We start from the raw sequence: 24,349 nt of genomic DNA on the forward strand, positions 1-24,349 counted from the left end.
ACGTGTCACCCCCTGAAGGTGGTATTTCACGGAATTGTACGAGATCGGAATTGCAGACGATTTTTTTCCCATTTTGACTGACATGGTTAACTTAAAGATTTAGTACATTGAAACGATGATACTATCCCTCCATCATCCATGTAACTCATCCCAAATGTTTGAATCTCCAATTACTTACTATTGAATTCTACAAGAAAAAAAAAAATTATTATTTACTATTGAAGACCTGCAACCTATATCTTTCTCTATTGAAGACTTGCAACACCATTGTCTATTGAAGAAGACGATTAACTACATCTCAATTCTATGAATACGGAAACATCATTTTTCACCTCGATAAAAGTTCTTGCTATATAGAAGGTACAATGCAGGTTGATTTCTCTGTGGTTTTCTCAAGTTCAATAAATTCACAATGAAAACCAAGAAGATCTAGCATAACTATTTATCTCTATGAGTTGTAGAATAAATGAAAATGTATTAATTTCATGAGTTCTTATCTTAGCCTTGGGAGTCAACAGTGCTACCCTTTCCCCTTTCTTTGATCAAACACAACTTGGGAGCAGCATCACAATTCAATACATACCCAATTTATTGATTCTCCAATGTCTGACCAGATGAATTCCTTGATCTTTGGCTTCGGAGTGCAAGCTTATTATCATCACCTATTGACCTTCCTTTGTGTATAGATCAACAACAGAGAGAGAGAGAGAGAGAGAGAGGGATTGAATCTTACAAACATGAAACATCCTTCACGACATGTGAGAGATTCCTCTCTTGTTTGCTCTTCCTTCCTTCCTTCTCCCTCTCAATCTGAAATGGTTTGAACGAAGGACTTTGGAGCCTTGGCTGATCGATTTGGGGTGTTTTCGCAATGATAGATAAATTTATTGTGTTACCCTTCACCAAGAGTAGTTTAGTCATTTACCAAAATTTGACTGGCTAACATCATCACATAATAGGATTTAGCTAACGGAGCGGACTAATCTCTTATAAAGTTAGCAAAGTCAGGGGTACATGTAATTTTTGGAAAAAGCGGCCCTCACATGTCATATGGGATATTTTCAAGGGTGATACATGTAATTTTTTCTTTATTTTTTTTTTTAAGTAAAGATATATTATATAAAAGGACCGATTTACATATCCTATATTTACTCAAATTCTCCTGTTTCAAATTTATTTTTTGATTCAAATTTAATTTTTGATTCCCCAAAAAAGCAAACTTTCATCTCTCTATCTCCCTTGATAATTTAAAATTCCTAAATTACCCTTATTCTCTCCAACAGCTTTGGCAACCCTTTGTCTCCCCCACCCCACTCTCTCTCTCTCTCTCTCTCTCTCTCTCTCTCCCCCTCCCCGCTAGTGTTGTTGTATAAATAATTGCATGCATGTGAAAATAAGGACAAAGAAGTCTTATATCTAATTTTCGTGTTTATGGAAATAAAACAATTCCTAAGATATCACATGAATTATGGAATGGAAGAAAGTTCACTATATCTTATTTACATGTTTGGAGATACGCATCAGAAGTAAGACCATATAACCCACAACCAAGGATGCTTGAACTTAGGACCGTTAATAAATACTTTATTTGCTATTTTGTATTATGAGAGTTTAAGAGTATATAGATTTATTGTCCTTTTTTACTCTACTAAAGTGGCTGTATTGATGGAGCAATTTCCCTCGAGGATGATACTAGTGTGTAGACTACTCAACCCCATAGTTTTACTTTTAATAAGGGGCGCATTGCTATCTTTGTGGTTGAAGTGCCACCACCCACTACAATTATTCAACTTGTTAAGCAAGAGTGGCTCTCACTTAGGAGCCAATAGAGCCTGCAATAGTTGAGCCCATGGCTCCGATTGATGATCATATTCCTTTTATGATGATCCTTTGAGGAGGACAGTGAGAGTTCGTCCAAAATTTATAGGAATGTGTAGATTATAAGAAAGCTTTCTTGTATGTTTCAACTAAAGATTCTTTGAAGATCGTTGTAGCATTGGTCACACACTTTTTATTTGGAATTGCATCAATATGAATACCACTTATCTCAATAGAACTCTTGTGGAAGATGTGTACATGAAACAACATCCTGGTTGAAAAACAAAAGACATAGAGCACATAGTTTGCAAACTTAAGGAGTCTCTTTATAGTCTACAATAGGTATCCAAGCAATGGTATATGAAGTTTGATGATGTTGTCTCTTCTCTTGGTTTCAAATATAATGATGTTGATCAGTGCATATATCTCAATATCAGTGGGAGTAGATTCATATTTTTTGTATTATTGACGGCATACTCTTATTGAATAACGATTTTGGCATTATGTGTCAAACAAAGTATTTATTGTCAAGTGAGTTTGACATGAAGGATCTTGGTGAGACATCTTATGTGTTTGGAATCAAAATTCTCCACAACATATCTTGCAATGTTTTTGGCCTGCATGGGTACACATACATTGAAAGGTCATTGAAACGATTCAATATGAGTAATTGTGATTCTTCAAAGGCGTTGATTATGAAAGGTGAAAAACTTACAGAGTCTGATAGTCCTCGAAACGATGTTGAACGTGCTTAGATTAAGATATTCCATATGCTTCCTAAGTTGGCAATCATATGAACTCTTTGAAATGCACACAGCTTGATATTGCTTACACCATTAGCATGCTTGATATATGCTTTAATGATCTCGATTGGGTAAATCGGGTAGCAACGAAGAAATTCATGAAGTATGTACAGGATACCAAAGATTTTATACTTACTTTCCTAAGGACAGATACACTTGAGGTGGTTGGTCATACATATGCTAACTATGTAGGTTATCCATATTATGTTACATACTTATGATGGTTGGAGGTGCAATATTTTGAAAGAGTGATTAGTAGACACTCATAGTGTCTTTGCCTATGCAAGCATAATTTGTGGTGTATTATGAGGTCACAATTCAGCTATTGTGGATGAAAATTTTCATTTCATGGCTTTAGGTAGTTGATTCCGTACCTAGGCCGATGATGATGTTTTGTGATAATTCTGTTGTAGTTCATTTCTCACGAAATAATAATAATTATTTTTTATATAAACATATCGATACAAAATATCGCATGTTAAGAAGAAAGTTTATTGAATCTCACATCATTGTTGAGCATGCTACTATTGACGCTACAATTACAAATCCACCAACAAATGATCTGACTTTAAAAGTGTTATCATGGGCATTTTGTCAGCATGAGGTTGGTTAGATCTTTTGATATATTTTGATAGTGTGAGATTATTTGTTTGATTCAATAATATTATGTTATTTTGGATTATTTTGAATTATTATTATTATTATTATTATTATCATTTTGTTATTATTGATCCTTATGTTATATTATGTTATTTTGCACGTGTACATGTTACTTATCCTGAATAATAGTAAAGATAATCTTGAATAATAGTAGAGGCAGTATGTAGTGATACCTCCTTCATGTGTCATAAACTATTTATAGAACATACGTGTTTGAACGCTAGTAGAGGGTTTTAACCCAAGGATTTGAGCCAGTGCATTTGGGACATATAGACCCAATCCTAGTGGGCTTCATTAAATGATGTAACTATGATAAACTTTTGGATAAAGTAGTTGTTTTTGGTAGTCTCAAGTGGTTTATGGGCATGTGAGAAGTGCTCTGAACTCTTAGTGATGAAATAACTATTAATTTTAGTTGCAAGTAATGATCGATTTGGATTTGGTATATTTGCTAATTGTGGTGTGCATTTTCATACCACGTCCTTATATCAAAGTAGCCTATAGCAGGTGAGGGTGCAAACATTTTGAAGTGTAAGGTACTTTGTAGACTCAAGATGTGACAACGTTTATGTTTGAGTGTTTGTATTCTTGCTTGAACCTAGTTGTACAATTTAGAGTGTGCCACTTTCAACATTTTCTATATGAGCATACGAGGTTGAAGCAATGAATTTCTACTACACAAGTGGGAGAATATAATGTTTTCATCATGTATGGACTTAACCCTCAGTCATTGCATGAGTACGGATTAGTGGAAGGTGTTAAACTGATGGGTTTGAATATATGAAACCCACTACAGGAAGTCACATTCATTATGAGTAATTGGCTTTATAGTTTAACAACCTTCAAAACCTTATCTCAACTTAATGGGGTTGGTTACATTGGGGATTCAGAGCAAGGATGAACACAAGGATCTATGTAAAAAGATTAACGAGTTATGGCTAATTACAATAAGTATCAATTATCAATCTGATGCACAAACTTATAACGACAAACTATAATAAATTACCAACTGTCTACATGACGTACCATATAGATCGGTCAAGTCAAAACGTCATACCTGCATTATGTCTGTGTCTAAGATAATTCATCACCCAACCTATTTTCATAGAAGGAGGAATGAAGAAATCTTGATAACCCTGCTAAGCATAAAAGTAATAACTTAAAATTCCAACTCTGCATTAAAAACAATCTAATCATACACAATTCCATGTTAAAAGTTGGACACGCAACACAACTTTGAGCCCCCAACTTTCGTGCTTTACAGTTTACCTGCTTTAAAATCGATAGTATACCTGCTCTAAAATCAATAACCAAACATAAATAGAGATTATGTATTTCCATTCCCATGTCATTTTGCCCGATTCAAACTCGGCAAATAGCGGTTCAAATCTACTCCATGTTCTTCCCGATACCGGAGTCCCGTTCCAAGGGCACTGTTCGGCAGTCCCACCAAACCTCTATAACGACCATCGACATCGCCCTCCCCCCACCGTCCCACGGCCCCAGCTAATGTCGACGGTAAAGACGAAGATCACAGATTTTGCCCTGAAGGTTATCATGATTCCTTAAGTTTTAACGGTAATATTTCCAGATTCGCAACGATCCTAGGGTTAACACCCCGAGTCACATCGGTATGTTAGGAAACGTAAGAGTACAGCTGTCAAAAGCAAAATACAGCTGGCATATACATTAAAAGCATGTGACTTTTACATAGACTATATAATCCTGCTTTAACTTTTGTCTTTTGGTTTCCTTAAATAAGTGAGCTACTTTTTGTGGCTTTAGTTTTCTGAAACCCATCTCACAGCATGCCCTTCAAGTTTTAGGTACTTGTTTTCTCCTCTTTATTTCTTAAACTTTGCCCTAAAATTGAAAATGTTTGAAAATTTTGATATGATGATTGCATTTGCATGTGCATTTGAAGTACTGCAATTAAGAAGTTTCTTTATTCTACAAACGCTTCCGTTTTTTTTTCAATCATTTCTTATCTTATTGGAATTATTGGAATCTTTCTTTTTGGAGGATCTACTGTCCTGGTATTCTATACTTTGAATATTCCACTGGGTTGCGCTTCTTTTGTTTGTATTTTATTACAAGGGTTGTTTTGTTTTAGTTTTAGTTTATATGTGGAGTGAGTTTTGTTCATTGCTTTCATGGTGAAGTTTATATAACGTCACTAGTTATGGAAGTTAAGATAATGTGGTTAAATGAAGTTGTTTTTTGAGATTTTTGAATTAGGATTTCTCCATTTACCTTGTTTTGTTGGTGTAGTGTGACTTTAGTTTTGGGTGTCCTAATAGATGGCTTTGTTTTGAAAGCTGAATTGGAGAGGCCTTTGGAATACCAGATGGACGATGAGATCCATGTTGAATTCTAACATTAGGAACAAAAACACTGCTCCCAATAGACAAAGTTTTGAACCCTAAAATCCAAGGAACTAAATCTTGGGTTTCGCAGGCCGAAACCACTGAAACCTGGCAGAAATCAAGGATTTTTTTTTTCCTCTGGGCTATTGCTCGAAATTTGGGCCGAAATCAGGCATTTTCCTGAAATTTCCCACAAACCAGGTTTCATCCCGGGGTCCACCGTAACTGCCAAAATTTTGGCTGAGATGTCAGAGTTCTTGATCCATGCAAAAAACAAATAGGGACTTGCAGCAACCAATGCCATTGTCAAAAGGGAAAAGATAGAGAACCAAAGTTACTATGACAACTTCATCGGCGCAAACAACTGAGATCAAATTCTTCATGCTGCCAGTATAACCCATAAAGTATGCAAATACCGCTGAAAAGGAATTGGTCTACATGTTTAGAGCCGGGAGATATACCCAATCTGCCAAATAGCAAGACATAAGAGGGTCATCTTTCAATAGGGGGGGAGGGGGAGCATCAAGCATCAGATTGGTATCTCATAATAGCATGCCAAACGTCTAGCTTCTCATCTAATAACTGTGATTACTGAGAACAATGATATATTGATGATCGAATCACCAACTGCTTGAGTGTTTCCTTCCCCAACCGAAATCACTTAGTTCACACTTCACCCTGTTTTCAAGCAATGGTAAGAGCTTATGTTCATCTTGTCTCGCAATGAGAAGTTTAACGCATTATTCTTGACCTTCACTGAGTAGGTCCACAAATTTTTTTATACTCATTTACTGCCATCCTATTGATTTGTTTTTTGTTTTTATTTATTTATTTTTTTATCTAGCATTGTTATGTTTAATAAATTTTGGTTCTTCTCTTAGTTTCTCCTCCCCTTCCCACCAAAAAATATTTTTTATTCAATTCTTTTGTCTTATTTTATATCAGCCCGCAGGATGAGATTTACAGACTTCATAGACTTGAGTAGCGATGATGAGGTTGGAGAGATGGGTACGAAAGCTATTAAACAAGAGCCAGATTCAGGTGCTAAAGCTATTAAACAAGAGCAGGATTCAGTTCAGAGTACAAGACAAGACTCTGTAGAGAACAGAAGTTTAAGCGCTTTAAATGCTGGTCAATATGTAGAGAACATAAGTTCAAGCGTTTTAAATGCTGGTTGTATATTGGATCGAGGGGGTTCTCCAACTGATGGTTCCAGCCTTTCTTCCGCATCACCTGGATGCTCTGTGCCACTTCGTCGGCAATTTTGGAAAGCTGGGGACTACGACATCAAGCAGTCTTCTAAAACATTATTTCAGAGTATTCAGCTATTAACTACGATAGAATAATACACTTGCCTATTGTTTTTCATATCTTATGTTCACCTGCATTCCTTTCTTTTTTGGTTATCTATCAAGTGGGATTTTGTGAACATTCCATTTTATTCTGGAAAACCTGCTTACACATTATGCCCATACCAATAATCTGTAAGCTTTCCAGGTCCTGAAGTTGAATGGTCCTGAAAAATACACAGTATCCAAGGAGTTACTGGAGCTCTAGGAAGAGTGGTTTAGTAGAATATTAGTGTTTGCAGTTTAAGAAATTTGACTCCTCACCCGTCCCGCCCTCTCTACCTTAATGTTTTTAAAAAATTATGCATCTATTTACCTCATTGCTTTCATACCAAGAATGGACCCAGGATCTATATCTATTGGCTGCAAATAAGTCCAAAATAGTAAGGCAAAGAGAGAAAAAGGGGGGGGGGGATGGGTGAGGATACAAACATGAGCTTCTGAACTATTAAATCAAAATTAAGAAAAAAAAAATCTAAATAATGAGCTGTAAACTTGAATCTCATTGCAATCCTCATTAGTAATAACATTTACCAACATAAACCTCAGTTTTTGTTTGTAATTACTACATATACTTTATATGTGGGGGTTCCTTGCAGTTCTAGTTCCAATTGGTTCCTTATTGATCTTCCGGTTCTGGACCCGTACGGAAACCTGTACCCGTAACTACTTGTCCCATTTAATAATCATTCCCAAAACCAGCTCTCAGAACTGTCCCACTGAGTAATAGGATGGTTAGGCTCCAAGACGGTTTCCGGTTCTGGGCCCAAATTGACACCCCTAGTTGCAAAGCTTTGAGTGTGCCAATTCTTCAATTAGTGTTTTCCATTGGTTGACTTGGACCATACAATTGGGATATACATGAGTTGGAGCATCAAAGGGTGCACTTGAGAAAGCAATCTCTCTTGCTCATATTGCTTCCCAAGGAACAAGTATTGTTGTCTCCTGGGGCCTCCCTCTCTCCTTCCTCCAAGTAGTCCCCCCCCCCTTTTAAGGCCCTTTTAAGGGCTTGGTCTTTGTGCAATTATTTTTTCTTTCTTTTCCTTTTGGGATTGTATTTTTTTTGAAACTTCTCTTCTCTAGTACTTGCCAAATTAACTCCTTTGGAATCTATTCATAAACTTTTTATAGGTCAATAAAGACCATATAGTGTGCCAATTCTTCAATTAGTGTTTTCCATTGGTTGACTTGGACCATACAATTGGGATATACATGAGTGGGAGCATCAAAGGGGTGCACTTGAGAAAGCAATCTCTCTTGCTCATATTGCTTCCCAAGGAACAAGTATTGTTGTCTCCTGGGGCCTCCCTCTCTCCTTCCTCCAAGTAGTCCCCCCCCCCTTTTAAGGCCCTTTTAAGGGCTTGGTCTTTGTGCAATTATTTTTTCTTTCTTTTCCTTTTGGGATTGTATTTTTTCTGAAACTTCTCTTCTCTAGTTCTTGCCAAATTAACTCCTTTGGAATCTATTCATAAACTTTTTATAGGTCAATAAAGACCATATAGTGTGCCAATTCTTCAATTAGTGTTTTCCATTGGTTGACTTGGACCATACAATTGGGATATACATGAGTGGGAGCATCAAAGGGGTGCACTTGAGAAAGCAATCTCTCTTGCTCATATTGCTTCCCAAGGAACAAGTATTGTTGTCTCCTGGGGCCTCCCTCTCTCCTTCCTCCAAGTAGTCCCCCCCCCCTTTTAAGGCCCTTTTAAGGGCTTGGTCTTTGTGCAATTATTTTTTCTTTCTTTTCCTTTTGGGATTGTATTTTTTCTGAAACTTCTCTTCTTTAGTACTTGCCAAATTAACTCCTTTGGAATCTATTCATAAACTTTTTATAGGTCAATAAAGACCATATGGAGATCATTCTTGCAATCTCTAAATCTTTCCACGAGTCTCCTAAGTAAATAGCTTATGTCGTAGATCTTCCTGGAATTGCCTCTCTGTAATAGTATTTACTTTCTCAGGTGGGTTTCAATAACCCTCTCCCATAATTTTTTCTTATGAAGCATTAGTTTTATGCCTTTATAGTTATTGGAACTTTGAGTTTCACCTTTATTTTTGTAAATTGAAACGACAATGGTTCTCTTCCATTCATATGGCATTTTCCTTGTTCTCTTAGTCTTATTAAACAACTTGGTTAACCAAGATAAACCACATATTCCTAAGCTCTTCCACACTTCTACTGGACCTTAGTTGGGCCCTGTGCCTTGCTTTCTTTCATCTTCCTTAAAGTTTCTTTTACTTTAGACACCCTATTTTTTGTATATATCTACGACGAGTGCTGTCTTGATGGGTAATGTAGTATTTTGGGATTCTATCACTTGTAGTGTCTTCATTTAGTTGGTTGTAGAAGTAAACTTTCCATTTCTTTAATGTCTACATCCCTTCCTATTACTTTACCATCTTCACTTTTAATACATCTAACTTGGTTGAGATCTCTACTCTTCCTTTCCTTCATTTTAGATATCTTATAGACAAGGTTTTAAAACTCGATCTCGCCATCAATCTCGCTATCCCAAAAAAAGAGATCTTGGCGAGATCTCGCTGAAACCTTGTATTTTTCGGGCGGTTTATTCGCTGGTAGATCTCGGTGGGCATATGGCCTTTGTAGGCCCTGAAACTGTATATTTACCCTATTATAGCCATTCTAAACACAATGGAAACATCAGATTTGCAAAAAACAAACTCAAATGGTACTTTGACTTCATACCCTATGTAAGTAGTCTTCGACTCTTTGGACCTTAGGCTAGTACGCTCTATTCCACAATCCACATTCCAAAATCAACACATGACATAATCATAAGAATTTAAAAGACATCATATATAAGAAAAGTAACTCCAAATGTAGATGAGGAGGTAATATTCTCTACTCTTTAAGCTTTAATGAGTGTAGGGCTGAAGATCGTCAAGCGAAAGCACGAAAGTCTTGGCTCCTTGGTGTTTTTCCTTCAAAAAAGTAGAGAGAGGAGAGATTTGGCGAGATATTGGTGAGATTTGGTGAGATATAGCAAGATTCGGCGAGATGTCAGGGAGATCTCGAAATCTCACTCGAGATTTGGTCAGTTTTCTGCCTCGCCAGTTGGGCCATCTCGCCTTTTGGAAATAACGAGATTTCAGCAAGATCTTGTCGAGATCTCGCCGAGTTCTTAAACCATGCTTATAGATAGCCATTTTGCTCAAATTATTATAAAGATCTTCATATTTCTTCGCCCTCGCTTTTTTCTCACAATATTTTTATCTTCATTTTTGGGAAATTTATACCTTTGTAGATCCTCTACATCCTTAGTACTTTGCCATGTTTTAAAACTAGCTTTCTTGGTCTTATGACTACTTGAACCTCATCATCCCATCACCAAGTCTCCCTAGAGATCTTTAGTAATCTTTTTAATATGAGTCTTCATCTTGTTCCACATTGTATTACTTCTCCCTAAAAGTCCCATTTCCTTGTTTGACCAATTTATCGGTAAATGGTTCAAAGTATCTCGTTTTACGCCCCACCACCTTATCCTAGAGAAAATAAGCTCGCATTTCTTATGATTTTGTGTAATGAGGCATATAGCCATGACTACTAATCTATGTTGTGTGGCAGGCTCTCCCCTGGTATAACCTTACATCCTCACATAACAATCTATCGGACCTTCTAGTTAGGAAGGAATCTATTCGGCTACTATGATGCCCACTTTTGAAGCTAACTAATTGCTCCTCTCTCTTTTCAAAGCAAGTAATTACAACAGAGAGATCATAATCCACAACTAAATCTAAAATTGAGATCCCTTGATTCCTTCTGCAAAACCATATCATCCATGTACACTTTCATAGCCTCTACGAACGGTCGTTCCCAACATGTCCTTTTAGTTCGCCTCCTAGTATAAAATTTTCTCCTTGACTAAAACCTTGCACTAATCCATCCATGTGATCCAAAAATTGTAACTTATTACTTTCATCCAATCCTACTTGAGGTACATAGGTGCTAATAATGCTGAGAGCCTTTTTCTCCAAGACAAACTTGATGGGTATAATACTATCTCCGAATCTTTTGACATCCACGACATCCTTTTGTAAATCTTTGTCTACTATTCTGCCCAATCCACTTGTATTATTTTCATCCCCAGAATGCCAAAGTTTAAAGTTGTCCTACTCCTTAGATTTTTGGCCCTTCCGTAGTCTCTTGAATACAACAAACAACATCAACAACAAAGCCTTATACCAACTTCATGAGGTCGGCTACATGGATCCAAGCAAGGATCAAGAAGAGGAAAGGAAAAAGTGCAAGGATACAAGAGACAAAAACAGTAACGAAGTAGAACACAGCTAGATGGGGTCTCGAATACAGATTATGTCAATCCTTCTTCTCCTCATAACATTCATTAGTTCTAGACTCCAGGGACATCCTAACTAACCCTTGCTCACTTTTCACTACATCCTGGTTATAGTATAGCACGTCGTTTGTTCTGATGGGTAATGCCCTAGCATAATGTTTTTACTATGAGGTTCTTGAATCCATGTAAAAGACAAAGCACCTTGTAATTTAACTCAGGAAAAAAAAAATGATTGTTAGGTCTCCAAATATGGAGAAATATAGCAGACCAACAAGGGAAAGAAACCCCAAAATATCACAGGTAGCTAGTGAAGATCCAGAAACCAGTGCTAAAAATAATCAATCTGATACTTAAGAGCCCAGATTTTGGGTGATTGCAAATTTTCAGTGATCAGCAGATCAGATGGACCTCAGATTAAGGTTGAAGGACCTACTACTAGAGGACAATAGTGCCTAAAAAAATTCTGGGTATCTGCTAGTCAGTTCCAACCTAATTTCAGATATTGATTTTCTGATTTTTCTCCCCAAAACAGAGTGTCACCCAGGCTGGAGGAGAAACCAAATTGCAGAAGATCAGGGGCTTTGATCAGTCCAGAATAGGGATCGAGTGTACCTTACAGTAGTATCAATAAACCCCCAAGACAAGAGAGGGATCTGATGGCCCACTGTAAAGTAATTGAAGATCTCTATATCTTCAAATAAAAATTCCAGAATGTGAGCCATTAGCCATTGTATGCAGATAACATGAATCTGGTACCATAATATCTCCATGAATAGCTAGGTATAGGCAGTAGAAGGCCTTAGTTTATCGTCATATTATCATCAACTCGGGCTATAGATGGAATGTAAGCAGCATAGGTTGCTGCAACCAAAAAATCGCAGTCCTTGAATGGGCTATCAAAAGCAGACTATGAGAATGAAGGTGAAGACTGATTCAGTGATTCTGATACCATGTAATAAAAGATAAACTAATCACCAGTCTACGCAATAACTGAAGGAGACAAGATGGAGATATTTGATGGAAGAGGAAGAGAGATCTAACCCTAAGTTCATTGTGGTCTGCCAGGTTACTTCGAATAGCAAAGCAAAGTCAGACTTTTGGTAGGATACTAATAGTATACATTCAAAACTCAACCCAACTATATCCTAACTAGGAAAAATAAAGACAGCCAAATATAACACAGCACGGACCCCCCCTATCGTGACTTATCAAAAAAACAGAAAACAGAGCACCGCAGGGACAATAATACCCCTGCGGTAAGTACATTACTTAACAATAAATAAAATTTAAAAATTAAACCAATTATGTACACTTGATGAGAATATAAATAAACATACAATATATAATACGTGTAAATCCTACGTTCTTAGATAATTATAGATAATATTAAGTTATAATCAGAGTGGATATTGAAGCGGATACATCAATATTCGAATCTGTATCTGATTATCATTTCGATATCAAAGATATCTGAATTCATATCCGATATTTGATTATCCAAATAAATATCTGAATAAATGGATACAAGTTCAAATTGAGGATTGACTATCCATTTACATCTGTATCTCCCGTCTCTTGACTGCTGCTACTATCTTCTCGGACATGCAGGTGGGAAAAATCATTTACGGGTTCATCCCAAGTTTCTTCACTCAAATGCAACTTCACACAAGTGGGCTTTTGGTGGTATGTGAAATTTGCTTGTATAATTCATTTCCTTCACTATATCCTGACTTGGGCATTCCACTCCAGTTTGTTGCATTTCACGTCAACTTCCATTTCTTTTACCATTTCCTTGTTGCCTTTGTTTGCAGCCATAGCGGAGCTTCTTGATAATGCAATTGATGAGGTTTGTTATTTGTTCTGAAGCATCTTTTTGTTCCCCTCTCCTCTATTCTAAGATTGTTTCTCTGTGCCACTTGCAAAAATAGTGTAGAAAATGTAGAAAAGACAATATTTGTTTTCTGTCCGTTAAATATTATTAAACTTCAGAGCAAGGATCGACATCTCGATCTTGAGGCTGGTTTCGACCAAGCCTGAAACCAAGATATGGGTTGAAACCTGGTATTTTCTGGCAAAACTCGACATGTCATGGGCTGGTTGAAACTGGTCAAAAGTGGAAGAAATTTGGTCTTTTATAGTCAAAACTGGTCGAAACCACTGAAATGTGCAAAATATGGTTGAATCCAGGTCAACACTGGCCCAAACTTGGTATGAGTCAGTACTGACTCAAGGTTTTGTCTTGGTTTCTGTCAAAACGGAGACGATAAGCCATGTTTCAGAGGAAGTTTATGCTGCCAGTTGGGTAGGTTGCAAGGACCATCTAAAAGCATTTTTAGAGTTTGTACATGCCGGGTTCCATAGTCCCACTTAGTAGGTGTTGGAACCGAAGGGGCATCCTGATTCTCTAGCATTTCAGTGTACAGACTATGCTGTTGACACTCCTCATCAATGACTGCCTACTTCAGGCCTTAGATGTTCACTCTGTTTTTCTTTTCTTTCATGAGCTATTCCTTGTTCTTTCACAATTTTCAGTTTTTGTCTTGCTATCTAGTGAGTATTTCTTCAAGCTTTTAGTCAAGTTCTTGTAGTTTAGTTCAGCTATATGAATATCCTTTTATGTTTTGCAATTAATGTTGGTTGCATGGAATAGATACAAAATGGGGCTACCTTTATCATTGTAGATAAAATCTCAATTCCACGAGATGGAAGTCCAGCTTTGCTAATTCAAGGTAGTCTTTTTTCTTTTTAGAAGTTATTACTAATAGAAATATGGTCGATGCAAAATAGAATTTACTTAATTGTGTGGTTAACACATCTTTTATCTGAATCTTGCCCATTTGAATACTTGTGATTGGCAATAACTAGATGATGGAGGAGGGATGGATCCAGACACAATGCGTCGATGTATGAGCTTTGGCTTTTCAGAAAAGAAATCAAAATATGCCATTGGACAGTGTATGGATCCTATGCTGCTGCTTTCGCATTTTCTTCTGATTGTCCTTTCCATTATGTTAATTGGTTGCCTTGTGGCAATACAGATGGAAATGGCTTCAAGACAAGCACAATGCGACTTGGTGCAGATGTTATTGTTTTCAGCCGACACAAGAATGACAGGTTTCATTATACGGACATTTTCGATTGGATTTTCAGTTGCTTTTATAATCTTTGTTTCACGGCTTTATTTCATAATTTGGATCATAATAGCTCTTGAAAAGGTACATTTGTATGTTCTATCATTAGTAAGTGATAATTTACCAGCTTTAAGCCGCTGCCTTCTTAGGGAAATTTTATATAGCAATTTAATTGTTTGCCATTTCATTCTTCTGGTTCTTTTTACAATTTGAAAGGGCTAAAGATTCATGCACAACTGTGTGAATGGCATTGGCCTCTTTTACACAGGACACAGATATTGTGGATAGGTACCCCTAGGTCACCTGCTCACATGTAAAGTTTCAGCCCAAGGAGTTTTTCATTTTTCAAAATAGGGATTCGAAAAATCCAAGAAATGGGAGAGTGCACAATACCGGTAAGGTTATAGTACACATGCATGGAAATATATGGGGACCATGCCAATACACGGAGGGCATATAGTTGAATTTGAATCCAAAATTTGACTGTGGATTATCCAGGCTATCCCTAGTCATTCCAAAGACTCGAATTGCCACATGCTAGAAAATCGATTTTTGGTTCTTTTGTGATAATGGTTGAAGTTGAAGCAAAAAATGTTGTTACTTAGGTGGTCTCGTCTCTTCCCATAGGATCGCAAAGGAAAAACTTTCAGGAGCTGTTGATTTTCAACAATGGAAGAAACTTGTGCAGTTGGTGTTGACTGATTGTGATCAACATAGTCATCTTACAATGAAGTCTACCACAGACACCACACGGGATACTATTGATGCACGGATTTTGGGAATGCTGTTGAACTCGATAGAGAACTCTATTGTTAATATAGTTACTCACATCGACACTGTGAAATGGGAGTATTTGAATGTTCTGTATTTTGGACAAGACAGCTTTTCTCGGATTTATGAGTTGTCTCAAGAGTTTTACAGGGTTGATCGAAAGGGTCACCCTTCTACTCAGTACTTTGCTGATTTCAAGAGTATGTATTAGGGGTTGAACTCTCTACTTCCTATTAGTGGTGATGTGAAGAACATATAGAGCCATCGTTAGCAACTTGCAATTGTGGGATTTTTGGGAGGTCTTGGAACAAAGTATGACTCTGTTCGTTCTTAGATTTTTGGAAGTGATGAAGTGGCATCTCTTGCAGATACTTTTTCCCCGAGTCCTATGAGTATCTTGAGAGAATTCTCATGATCCTACACCAGTGGACAGCTCCGCACTTGTAGCACAGAGTGATAATTGTGGAGCTCCATGTGGTACAGGAAATGGGAATAGCAAGGGGCAACCTATTAGTAACCCTTTAGATAGTTCAAGGTTAGTACGCACATGCCACCATTGTGGAAAACCATGATTAGTCTAACGTTTCCGTTGGAAATTTCATGGCAAACCTTTTTAGAAACATTTTGCTAATTCAACAATAGTTGCTGAACCTTCTCAGCTTGGACAATCTGAGGGTAAGATGGTTGAGATGACCGATGAAGAATTTGCACAATACAATCAATTTCAGACTCAGGCTCCTCAGCCTTCCACTGCTACTTTTGTCTAGATAGGTAATGCCATTGCATGTCTCTGCGCTTCTTCTCGTCCCTGGATAATAGATTTTGGTGCACCGGATCACATGTTCGGTGTTTCAGGTATGCTTTCTTCCTTTAAGGAATTCTTCTTATGTCACGTTGGCCATTGGTTCCGTTGTAAAGGTCAATGGCACTGACACAATTTGTCTTAATTATTCTGTCATTATTGTCTGTCTTTTATTTGCCACATTTTCCATTTAATCTTTTGTCTGTAAGTAAGTTCACACGTGCTTGCAATTGTTCTGTAACATTTTCTTCCCACTCATGTGTTTTTCAGGACCTTATAACGAAGATGATTGGTAGAGGCCATTGAGTTGGGGGCTATATCTTCTTGAAGACAATCCTCCTTCTATTGCCTGTTTGAGTGTTCTTATCCTTATCAGGTTCACTGCTGGTTAGGTCATCCGTCTTTACAAAGTCTACAGAAGCTTGATCCTCGTTTTAGTTTTCTTTCTAGTTTAGAATGTGGGTCTTGTTAATTTGAGAAGCTACATCGTGTAAGCTATCGCCCTCGAGTTAATAAACGGTCTACACACCCTTTTGCTTTGATTCACTGGGATGTATGGGGTCCTTGTTCTGTTACATCCAAGTTAGGTTTAAATATTTCGTTACTTTTGTTGATGACCACTCTAGAGTTATTTGGATTTATTTAATGAAAAATCTTTATGAGTTGTTTATCATCCTTTGTGCCTTTGTTGCTGAAGTTCAAAACCAGTTTAATGTGACCATTAAGGTTTTACGTTGTGATAATGCAAAAGAGTACTTTTCTAGTCCTTTTTCTCAGTTCATGGCTAGTTGTGGAATGATTCATCAGTCTTTCTGTTCAGCTACTCCTAAAAAAAATGGAGTTGTTGAAAGGAAGAATTGACATATGGTGAAGGTTGCTCGGTCCCTTCTCTTTGAAATGAAGGTGGCCAAACATTTTTGGACTGATGCTGTTTTGATTGCTTGTTATCTTATTTATCGTATGCATTATTCTGTTTTGTCTCATGGTATTCTTCATTCTTTATTGTTTCCTTTTGACCCACTTTTTGTTCTTCCATCTCATGTTTTTCGTTGTGTTTGCTTTATTTGTGATCATCGTCCAGGTTTGTCTAAGTTTGATCCTAGAGCTCTTAAGTGTCTCTTTTTGGGCTTCTCGCGTACTCAAAAGGGGTACAAATGTTATTCTCCTGTTCTAAAAAAATATTTTATTACTATTGATATATCATTTTTTGAGTCCACGTCCTACTTGGATTAGTCATTTGTTTTGTCTGAGCTGGATGATGATCTCCCATTTTATATTGTTCTTCATTCTATTCCACAGGTTGCATCGGAAGTAGAGTTGCCACCACCACCTCCTCCACTAGTTGTTCAACAGTTTTATATTTGTTGTCCTTGGAAGCATTAACACCCTATCTCTACTATACCTGCCTCATCCTCTTTGTCCATGAATCTACTCTAGGCATTCCTTTGTTTGATCTAGATCTTCCTATTGCACAACGTAAGGGTATGAATCTACTCTAGGCATTCCTTTGTTTGATCTAGATCTTCCTATTGCACAACGTAAGGGTGTTACGAGTTGTACCCAACATCCTATTTCTAACTTTGTGTCTTATTCTAGTTTGTTGTTGTCTTTTCATTATTGTCTTTTGACTGTTTCCTGTCATCCTGTTCCTAAGCCTATTTCAGAGGCATTATCTAATCCTGGATGGAGGATAGCTATGGAAGAACTGCTCACTTTGGAGGAGAATCTGGTTTGGGACGTATCGTTGCCTAAGGGAACATCAACTATTGGTGTTGCTGGGTTTATGTGGTTAAGGTTAACCTTGATGGTTCTCTTGCTCGGTTGAAGGTTCAGTTAGTTGCAAAGGGTAATGCCCATGTTTATGGTATTGACTATCTGGATACCTTTTCTCATGTTGCCAAGTTGGCATCTATTCGTCTTTTGATATCTCTTGCGGCTTCGTCTTATTGGCCGTTATATCAGCTTGATGTAAAGAATGCTTTTCTTCATGGTGATTTGCATGAGGAAGTATACATGGAGCAATCTCTAGTGTTTGTTGCACGGGGTGAGTCTAGTATGGTGTGTAAGCTTAAGAAGTCCTTCTATAGTTTGAAATAGTCTCCTTAGGCATGGTTTGGTAGGTTCACTGATGTGGTTTGTGAATTTGGGTTGTCGAGGTGTGATAATGATCATTCGATGTTTTATCAGAAGCCTGGTGTAAGGAGGATTTTTCTAGTTATGTATGTTGATGATATTGTCAACACTGGAGATAATTTTGAAGGAATCCAAAATTTGTTAGTGCATTTACAACAACATTTTCAAACTAAGGGTCTGGTAAGGTTGAAATACTTTTTGGGTATTAAAATTGCCCAACTAAGGACGGGAAATCAATTTTTCAGAGAAAGGATGTTCTGGATTTGCATATAGAGATTGGTATGTTAAGAACCAAACCTCTTGATACTCCGAATATCCGATGGATCCAAATGTGAAACTTACTATTGAAGGATACGATGTGTTAGAAGATACTGAGAAGTATTGAAGGTTGGTGGGATAGCTGAATTATTTGACTATGACTCAACCTGACATTGCCTTCTCTGTCAGTGTTGTGAGTTAGTTTTTTTTGTCTCCACATATGTCCCATTGGGAAACTGTTGTTCATATTTTGAGGTATCTTAAGAAGGCTCAAGGTCGTAGTATTTTATATTCTGATCATGGACATGGACGTGTTGAAGGTTTTTATGATGCTGATTAGGCTGGATCTCTTGTTGATAGGCGGTCAACCACTGGGTATTGTACTTTTATTGGTAAAAATATTCTGTCGTGGAAGAGTAAAAAGCAGGTTGTTGTGGCTCGATTAGGGTTTGATTGTCGTGCCATGGGACATGTCACTTGTGATTTGATGTGGGTGAAATAGTTGTTGGTAGAACTTGGGTTTTAGTGCACTTCCTTTATGTAGTTGTGGTGTGATAACGAAGCTACTATTCATATTGCGTCAAATCCAGTGTTTCATGAGAGAATAAAATATATTGAGGTAGATTGTCACTTTGTTCGGGAGGAGCTACGACAAGGAATTATTTCTACAATTGATGTTTGCATAAGGGAACAACTTACAGATGTTTTCACTAAGTCTTTGGGAAGTGGTAGAGTTGATTACATTTGTAATAAGCTGGGCATGATTGACATCTATGCTCCAGTTTGAGGGGGAGTGTTAGAAGTCAATACTAATAAGCAAGAGGGAATCGTGGGCTGAAGTTAGCGCTAGTGATGATTCCCCCCTCCTAGGGGTATTTTGGTCTCTAGTGGTTGTGTTAGAATAAGTTAGTCCTTCCTAGTTTCCTATTCATGTTATATTTCTGTTATAGCTAGTCTATATATTGAATGAAGAAGCAGTCCCAACCCTAAGGTTGTCACTCCCAAATACAGCCATCCCTCTTTCTCTTCCTCTTTCTTGTTATTTACACTATCCTTTTGAGATCCCCAAGACTTCACAACTTTAGAGGACGCAATATAACTAACTAGTTAAATTCGTATGGGCCACTTATCCTTCGATATGGGCATTCAAAATTGGCCCATTACAGTAGAAAACATAAATATTTCTCCCCATTACCCATATAACCTATTAGGCTACTTATTTAATCCATTAGACTTGGACTTGGACTTGTTCCGATATGTATACTTGTGCTGGAAGGAACCTCTCTTGATCTACTTCAGCTCTTCCTTGCTTGAAAGCGTTCGGCTCCAACTTATGTAGAAAGGACGTATAATGCTCACAAGGGTCCTGGTTGATGTGCTTGAAATAATCTCCACGAATCCTTTTACAATCATGCCTTGGTCGACTTTCCACTTGACAAGGAAAGAGTGATAACCGACTCCTTTCCATGTCATGGTGAACTTGTTGTCGACGACGTATTCAATCTCGTGACTCTCGACCTAATCCGATGAAACAAACTATGGGAACTGAAGGGTGTGCTCATTATCACCCTCATCAATATGAGATATCCCTCATATAGTATATGGTCAACAATATGAAAAAAATATTGCTAATGGACATCTGGTGGTAACTCAAGCGTGTAGGCATTATGTTGCAGATTAATTACCAAAATAGGCTTGTTTTATTAGTAATAAGCCTAGGGTTGGGTTCCATACATGTTGGGCCTTTGATCCCATGTGTTTTGAGTGTAATATACCACTTTTATGGGTCTAAAAGGGGCTCTAAGATTGAGTACGGGATTACTAGTTAGTTTCCATTTTCATTAGTTCTCTTTTTTAGTTGGGTTTGATTTGAGTTATATTTGTTTCCTTAGGAGTCAAGTTATTAATTGAGTCAAGTCATTAGTAGTTAGTTTCCTTTTTCAACTAGTTTCTAGTTTCAGTTAGTTTCTAATTTCAGTTTTTGGTAACTATTGTATTAGGAGAATATTTGGTTTCCTTTTTAGGAACCTTCTATTTTGTAATTCCCTCCCCCATCACTATTATAAATAAAGAGAGGGCTCATTAGTAGCCCATGATTTGATTAGATTAATGAAAAAAAACTTGCTTGCTGGTTGCTGCTATGCATCTGCTGGGTAGACTGTGTGTTTGATCGCAGTGAAAGGGAGTGGTATTTGATCCATTCGACTCCTTGCAGCGGGAAGCCCGGGAGGATCGGCTACAAGTGTTTTACTTCTTCTTCAAGTGTTTTCGTTCTTTTTCAAGGTTACTATAAGGCTCCATTACTGTTCCATCAAATCAGGTAAGAGGTCTAAACTGTGATTGAATTCTGGTAATGGAAATACCAGATCTGTTCCTACTTTCCCAATTCTGTTTTGGAGTTCCAGCCATCGGATGGCCTTAATCTTTGGATCGATTATTGAGCCAATGGAAAGGGAGACTCGATCCTAATTTGAGGTCAATCAGACCTGGAATTTTATTGTTATATAAATTCTCAATTCTGGCCGAATGCTAAGTCTGTTTAGATCTGAATTCTGTTTCTGTTTTGCTTTGCTGAAATATGTTGCCTATTTAATATCCTAGTTTCTGCTACTATTTAGTCCTACAACTGGTGATCACTGATTTCTGCAATTCTGAGTTCTGAGTTCACTATGTTGCTGTTTGGTGGAGTTGATTCTGGTTTTACCTAATCTGTGATGAAGTTGGTTGCTGCCCTTGTTCCTCAATGGACTGATTCACCTAATAGTAATTTGAAATTATCATATGCTTTTTAATATTCTCCTGTTGAGGTTTTCCTGAAGCTGTTGGGATCGACTGCAAGGATTTAGAACCTGCTGTCCAGATTTGTTAGTATACTGCTGTTGGTTTACTTGGTGGATTTTGTTGTTCTTTTGTTTAAAGTTCCTGCAGTTTTGGGGCTGGTTTGGTTGTCAAATCCCGTCCTACATTACATTAGATCTGATTTGCTTCAACACCTTTAATGGAGTAAATGGACCCATCTTCTGAGTGTGCAGCTTTGTGTTGGTACCATGTGTACACCTCTTTGGAGCAATCCCTACTATGACCATGTCGGCCAGCTGAAACTTCATGAACCGGCGATGACGATCAACTGCAGCCTTGTAGGAATTATTGCTATCCCAATGCGCCAACGTGCATCGGTGTGACATCAGTGACATGCCTTATAGACTCATTGTCCTCGCTTCTCAGCACTAACTCGTTCATGAGGGAGGGGTACCAAATCGATGGGGCTTTTGCCTGAAGGCCAAGTATTATCTCAAAAGGTGTGCGACTCGTGGTGCAGTTTACGAAACTATTGTAGGAAAACTCATAAATGTCGAAAATTGACGGCCAAGTCTTCTTGTAATCTCACACAAGGCACTGTAGAAGTTTGCCTTAACTTCAATTCACAACTTCCAATTGTCCATCCGTTTGTGGGTAAAAATCATAGAAAATTGCAACTTGCAATTTTGTATTTTTCCTTCACCACAAGATTTCCAAAAATGACTCATGTACTTAACATCACTGTTGGAGACAATCAATTCTGGCAGTCCATATAGTTTTGCACCACTTCTTTGAAAAATATGGCTATAATTTGGTCGGTATCATAACTCTTTTGACAAGGTATTTAATGAGCCATTTTTGAGAACCTGTCGACTACCACATAGATAGTCATGCTTTTCCCTAGTAGTGGGGAGTCCGACCATGAAGTCCATGCTGATATGCAGCCATCGTGCATGAGTACAGGCAGAGGGGAGTATAGTCCTGTATTTTGCTTTGCACCTTTATTATGCTGGCATGTATGACATCTCTTGATGCGGAACCTTGGTTTTGAAAAACCTTACTGGAATTGCTATTGGCCCACGAATGTGCAATAGCCATAAGTAGGAACAAAATAAGCTTCAGAACTGTTTTAGCATACTTGTTCATATGATCAGTCAACTGTTTTAGCATGTTGATCACTTGTGCAGTGGACTCAGAAGTCTGATTTGAAGTATTATAGCTACCTTCAGCCATGGCTCTGATACCAAATAATGGAGCCTGGTCTAACCTTGTAATAAACTTTAGAACCAGTCCAAGTTAATGGGAGCTCATCACCTAAAAGTGATCAGATTAAGAGAAACTTCAGATTTGAATAAAAGATGATACACAACAGGGAATATCTTTAACTAACCTCCAAATAAATGATAGAACAACTGAACAACTTCAAAACTTACTTGATTTTTGCAAGATTAGAATAGAGGAAATAAGATAGAAGAAGAAAGACATGATTTGAAGAGTCCCACTCCAAGCCTAGGCTAGTATCTCAGCTACTAGGCAAACTCCCCGGCCTATCACTAGGAACTGAATCTCCCTTGAGCTCTGTTTCTCACAAAAGAATTGTATAAACTTAATTTCATTAAAATTCTGATTTCAAATGCTTATCGGCAGCTCCTTTTATAGAGAGGTTTGGAGGGTTCTAGACCCTTATTGGTACTTCCTCCTAGATTTTATGGCCTGTACATTTCAAGGACTTACATTGGGACTCTTTTCAAGATATTAAATAAAACTTACATTTTGAAGGTCTTTGACAACTAACGATGAAACTAACTTATTGAGATCCTCAATAAATTGTTGATATCCCCAAGTGCTCACAACTTTAGAGGACTAGATACAACGAACTAGTTATATTCATAAGGGCCACTTATCTTTCGTTTATGGGATTTCAAAATAGCCCCATTACAACATAAAAATTCCCACCCCATGAGCCATATAACTTATTTGCTACTTATTTAATCCATTAGACTTGGATTTGGGCTTTTTTGGCGTGAGTACTTGTTCTAGAACCTCTCTTGATCTACATCACTTCATGCACAAGCGAATATTAGAGAAAACTAAATGGAAGGCTTCTAACTTGCTGAAAAAGAAATTAACAGTAATCCTTTATAGGCCTTAAATAACTAATGTTTATATTTGGGCTCACGCACAAGCAAAAGAGTTATGTAGAAAACAAAATAGAAGGCTTCTTGACTACTGACTAAAATTGAAACACTAAGTCACTAATCCTGATTCCCGTATAGGCCTTAAATCCCTAATATTTGGGCTTAAAATTGGTCTAATGCAACGAAAAAAAAAAACTAAGGCCAAGGCCTTAATAATCCATTGGCATTCAAAAGTAAGTATAACTTGACCAAATCTTGAATCAAAAGTTTAGTTTGACCTAAGAAACGGAACCAGATTGTCTTCTCCTATTTTTGAAATACTGGTCAGGAGTATTCCAGCTTCCCAAATCCACTATCAAATCCATTGAATCCCTCTTCTGTTCCTTGTGGAAAGGTTCCGATTTGGTCCAAATTTCTCAACTCCATCCTCTGGTCCTCTGTTTGCCTTCCCAAGTGCAAAGGCGGTCTTGGCATTTGGTGAATCAAGGAATGAATCAAGGATGGCAACAATCCTTAAGCTGTCCTGGAAGGTGATATTCAAACATCCAGGCATCTGGGTGACTTCGGTCTACTCTTCCCTTCTCCGCAATGACTCCCTTTGGACTTGTAGCATCAAACCCAACTCCTCTTGGGTTTGGCAGAAGATCCTTCTTGCTAGACCCCAGGCCTTGATTGCCATCAAATCTTTAATTGGCAATGGTATTAATACTCATTCTGGCTTGATAATTGGCACCCAATTGGAGTGCTATCCTTGATTGTGGGTCATATATCGGTCTATTCCTCAAGTTTTCCTAGATCTTCTAGTGTCTTCTCTATTATCTCCAATGGATCTTGGACCCCTCTCAACATCCCCTCTCCTTCTATCATATGCAATCCCTCAATTCGATTCCTCTCCCTTCTTCTATTGCCGATCGAATCGTTTGGTCCCCTTCCCTGTTGGGATGCTTCTCCTCCTCTTTGGCTTGGAACCACTCTCGATCCTCTAACCCTCCATCCCTTGGCACA

At 37.7% G+C, this 24,349-nt stretch overlaps 1 protein-coding gene across 10 annotated transcripts in view; it reads left to right on the top strand.

Annotated features, from left to right (window-relative positions):
- Window positions 1-4,601: 4,601 nt before the first annotated feature.
- LOC122079092 (protein MICRORCHIDIA 6-like) overlaps window positions 4,602-24,349 on the top strand; it is a 51,670-nt gene continuing 31,922 nt past the window's right edge. For 3 of the 10 annotated variants that reach the window (XM_042645342.1, XM_042645344.1, XM_042645335.1), the window contains exons 1-8: window positions 4,999-5,107; window positions 6,593-6,964; window positions 12,921-12,995; window positions 13,124-13,158; window positions 13,963-14,041; window positions 14,178-14,267; window positions 14,351-14,426; window positions 20,623-20,727. In XM_042645342.1, the coding sequence (XP_042501276.1) occupies window positions 6,601-6,964; window positions 12,921-12,995; window positions 13,124-13,158; window positions 13,963-14,041; window positions 14,178-14,267; window positions 14,351-14,426; window positions 20,623-20,727 (824 nt within the window). In that variant the 5' untranslated portion in view covers window positions 4,999-5,107; window positions 6,593-6,600. Of the gene's footprint in view, window positions 4,860-4,998; window positions 5,108-5,161; window positions 5,318-5,391; window positions 6,342-6,592; window positions 6,965-12,920; window positions 12,996-13,123; window positions 13,159-13,962; window positions 14,042-14,177; window positions 14,268-14,350; window positions 14,427-20,622; window positions 20,728-24,349 lie in introns of those variants that run through there. The other 7 variants (XM_042645345.1, XM_042645343.1, XM_042645338.1 and 4 more) reach the window with 6 other exon arrangements.

The sequence above is a fragment of the Macadamia integrifolia genome, chromosome 5 (assembly GCF_013358625.1).
Source record: "Macadamia integrifolia cultivar HAES 741 chromosome 5, SCU_Mint_v3, whole genome shotgun sequence".
Taxonomy (NCBI): Eukaryota; Viridiplantae; Streptophyta; class Magnoliopsida; order Proteales; family Proteaceae; genus Macadamia; species Macadamia integrifolia.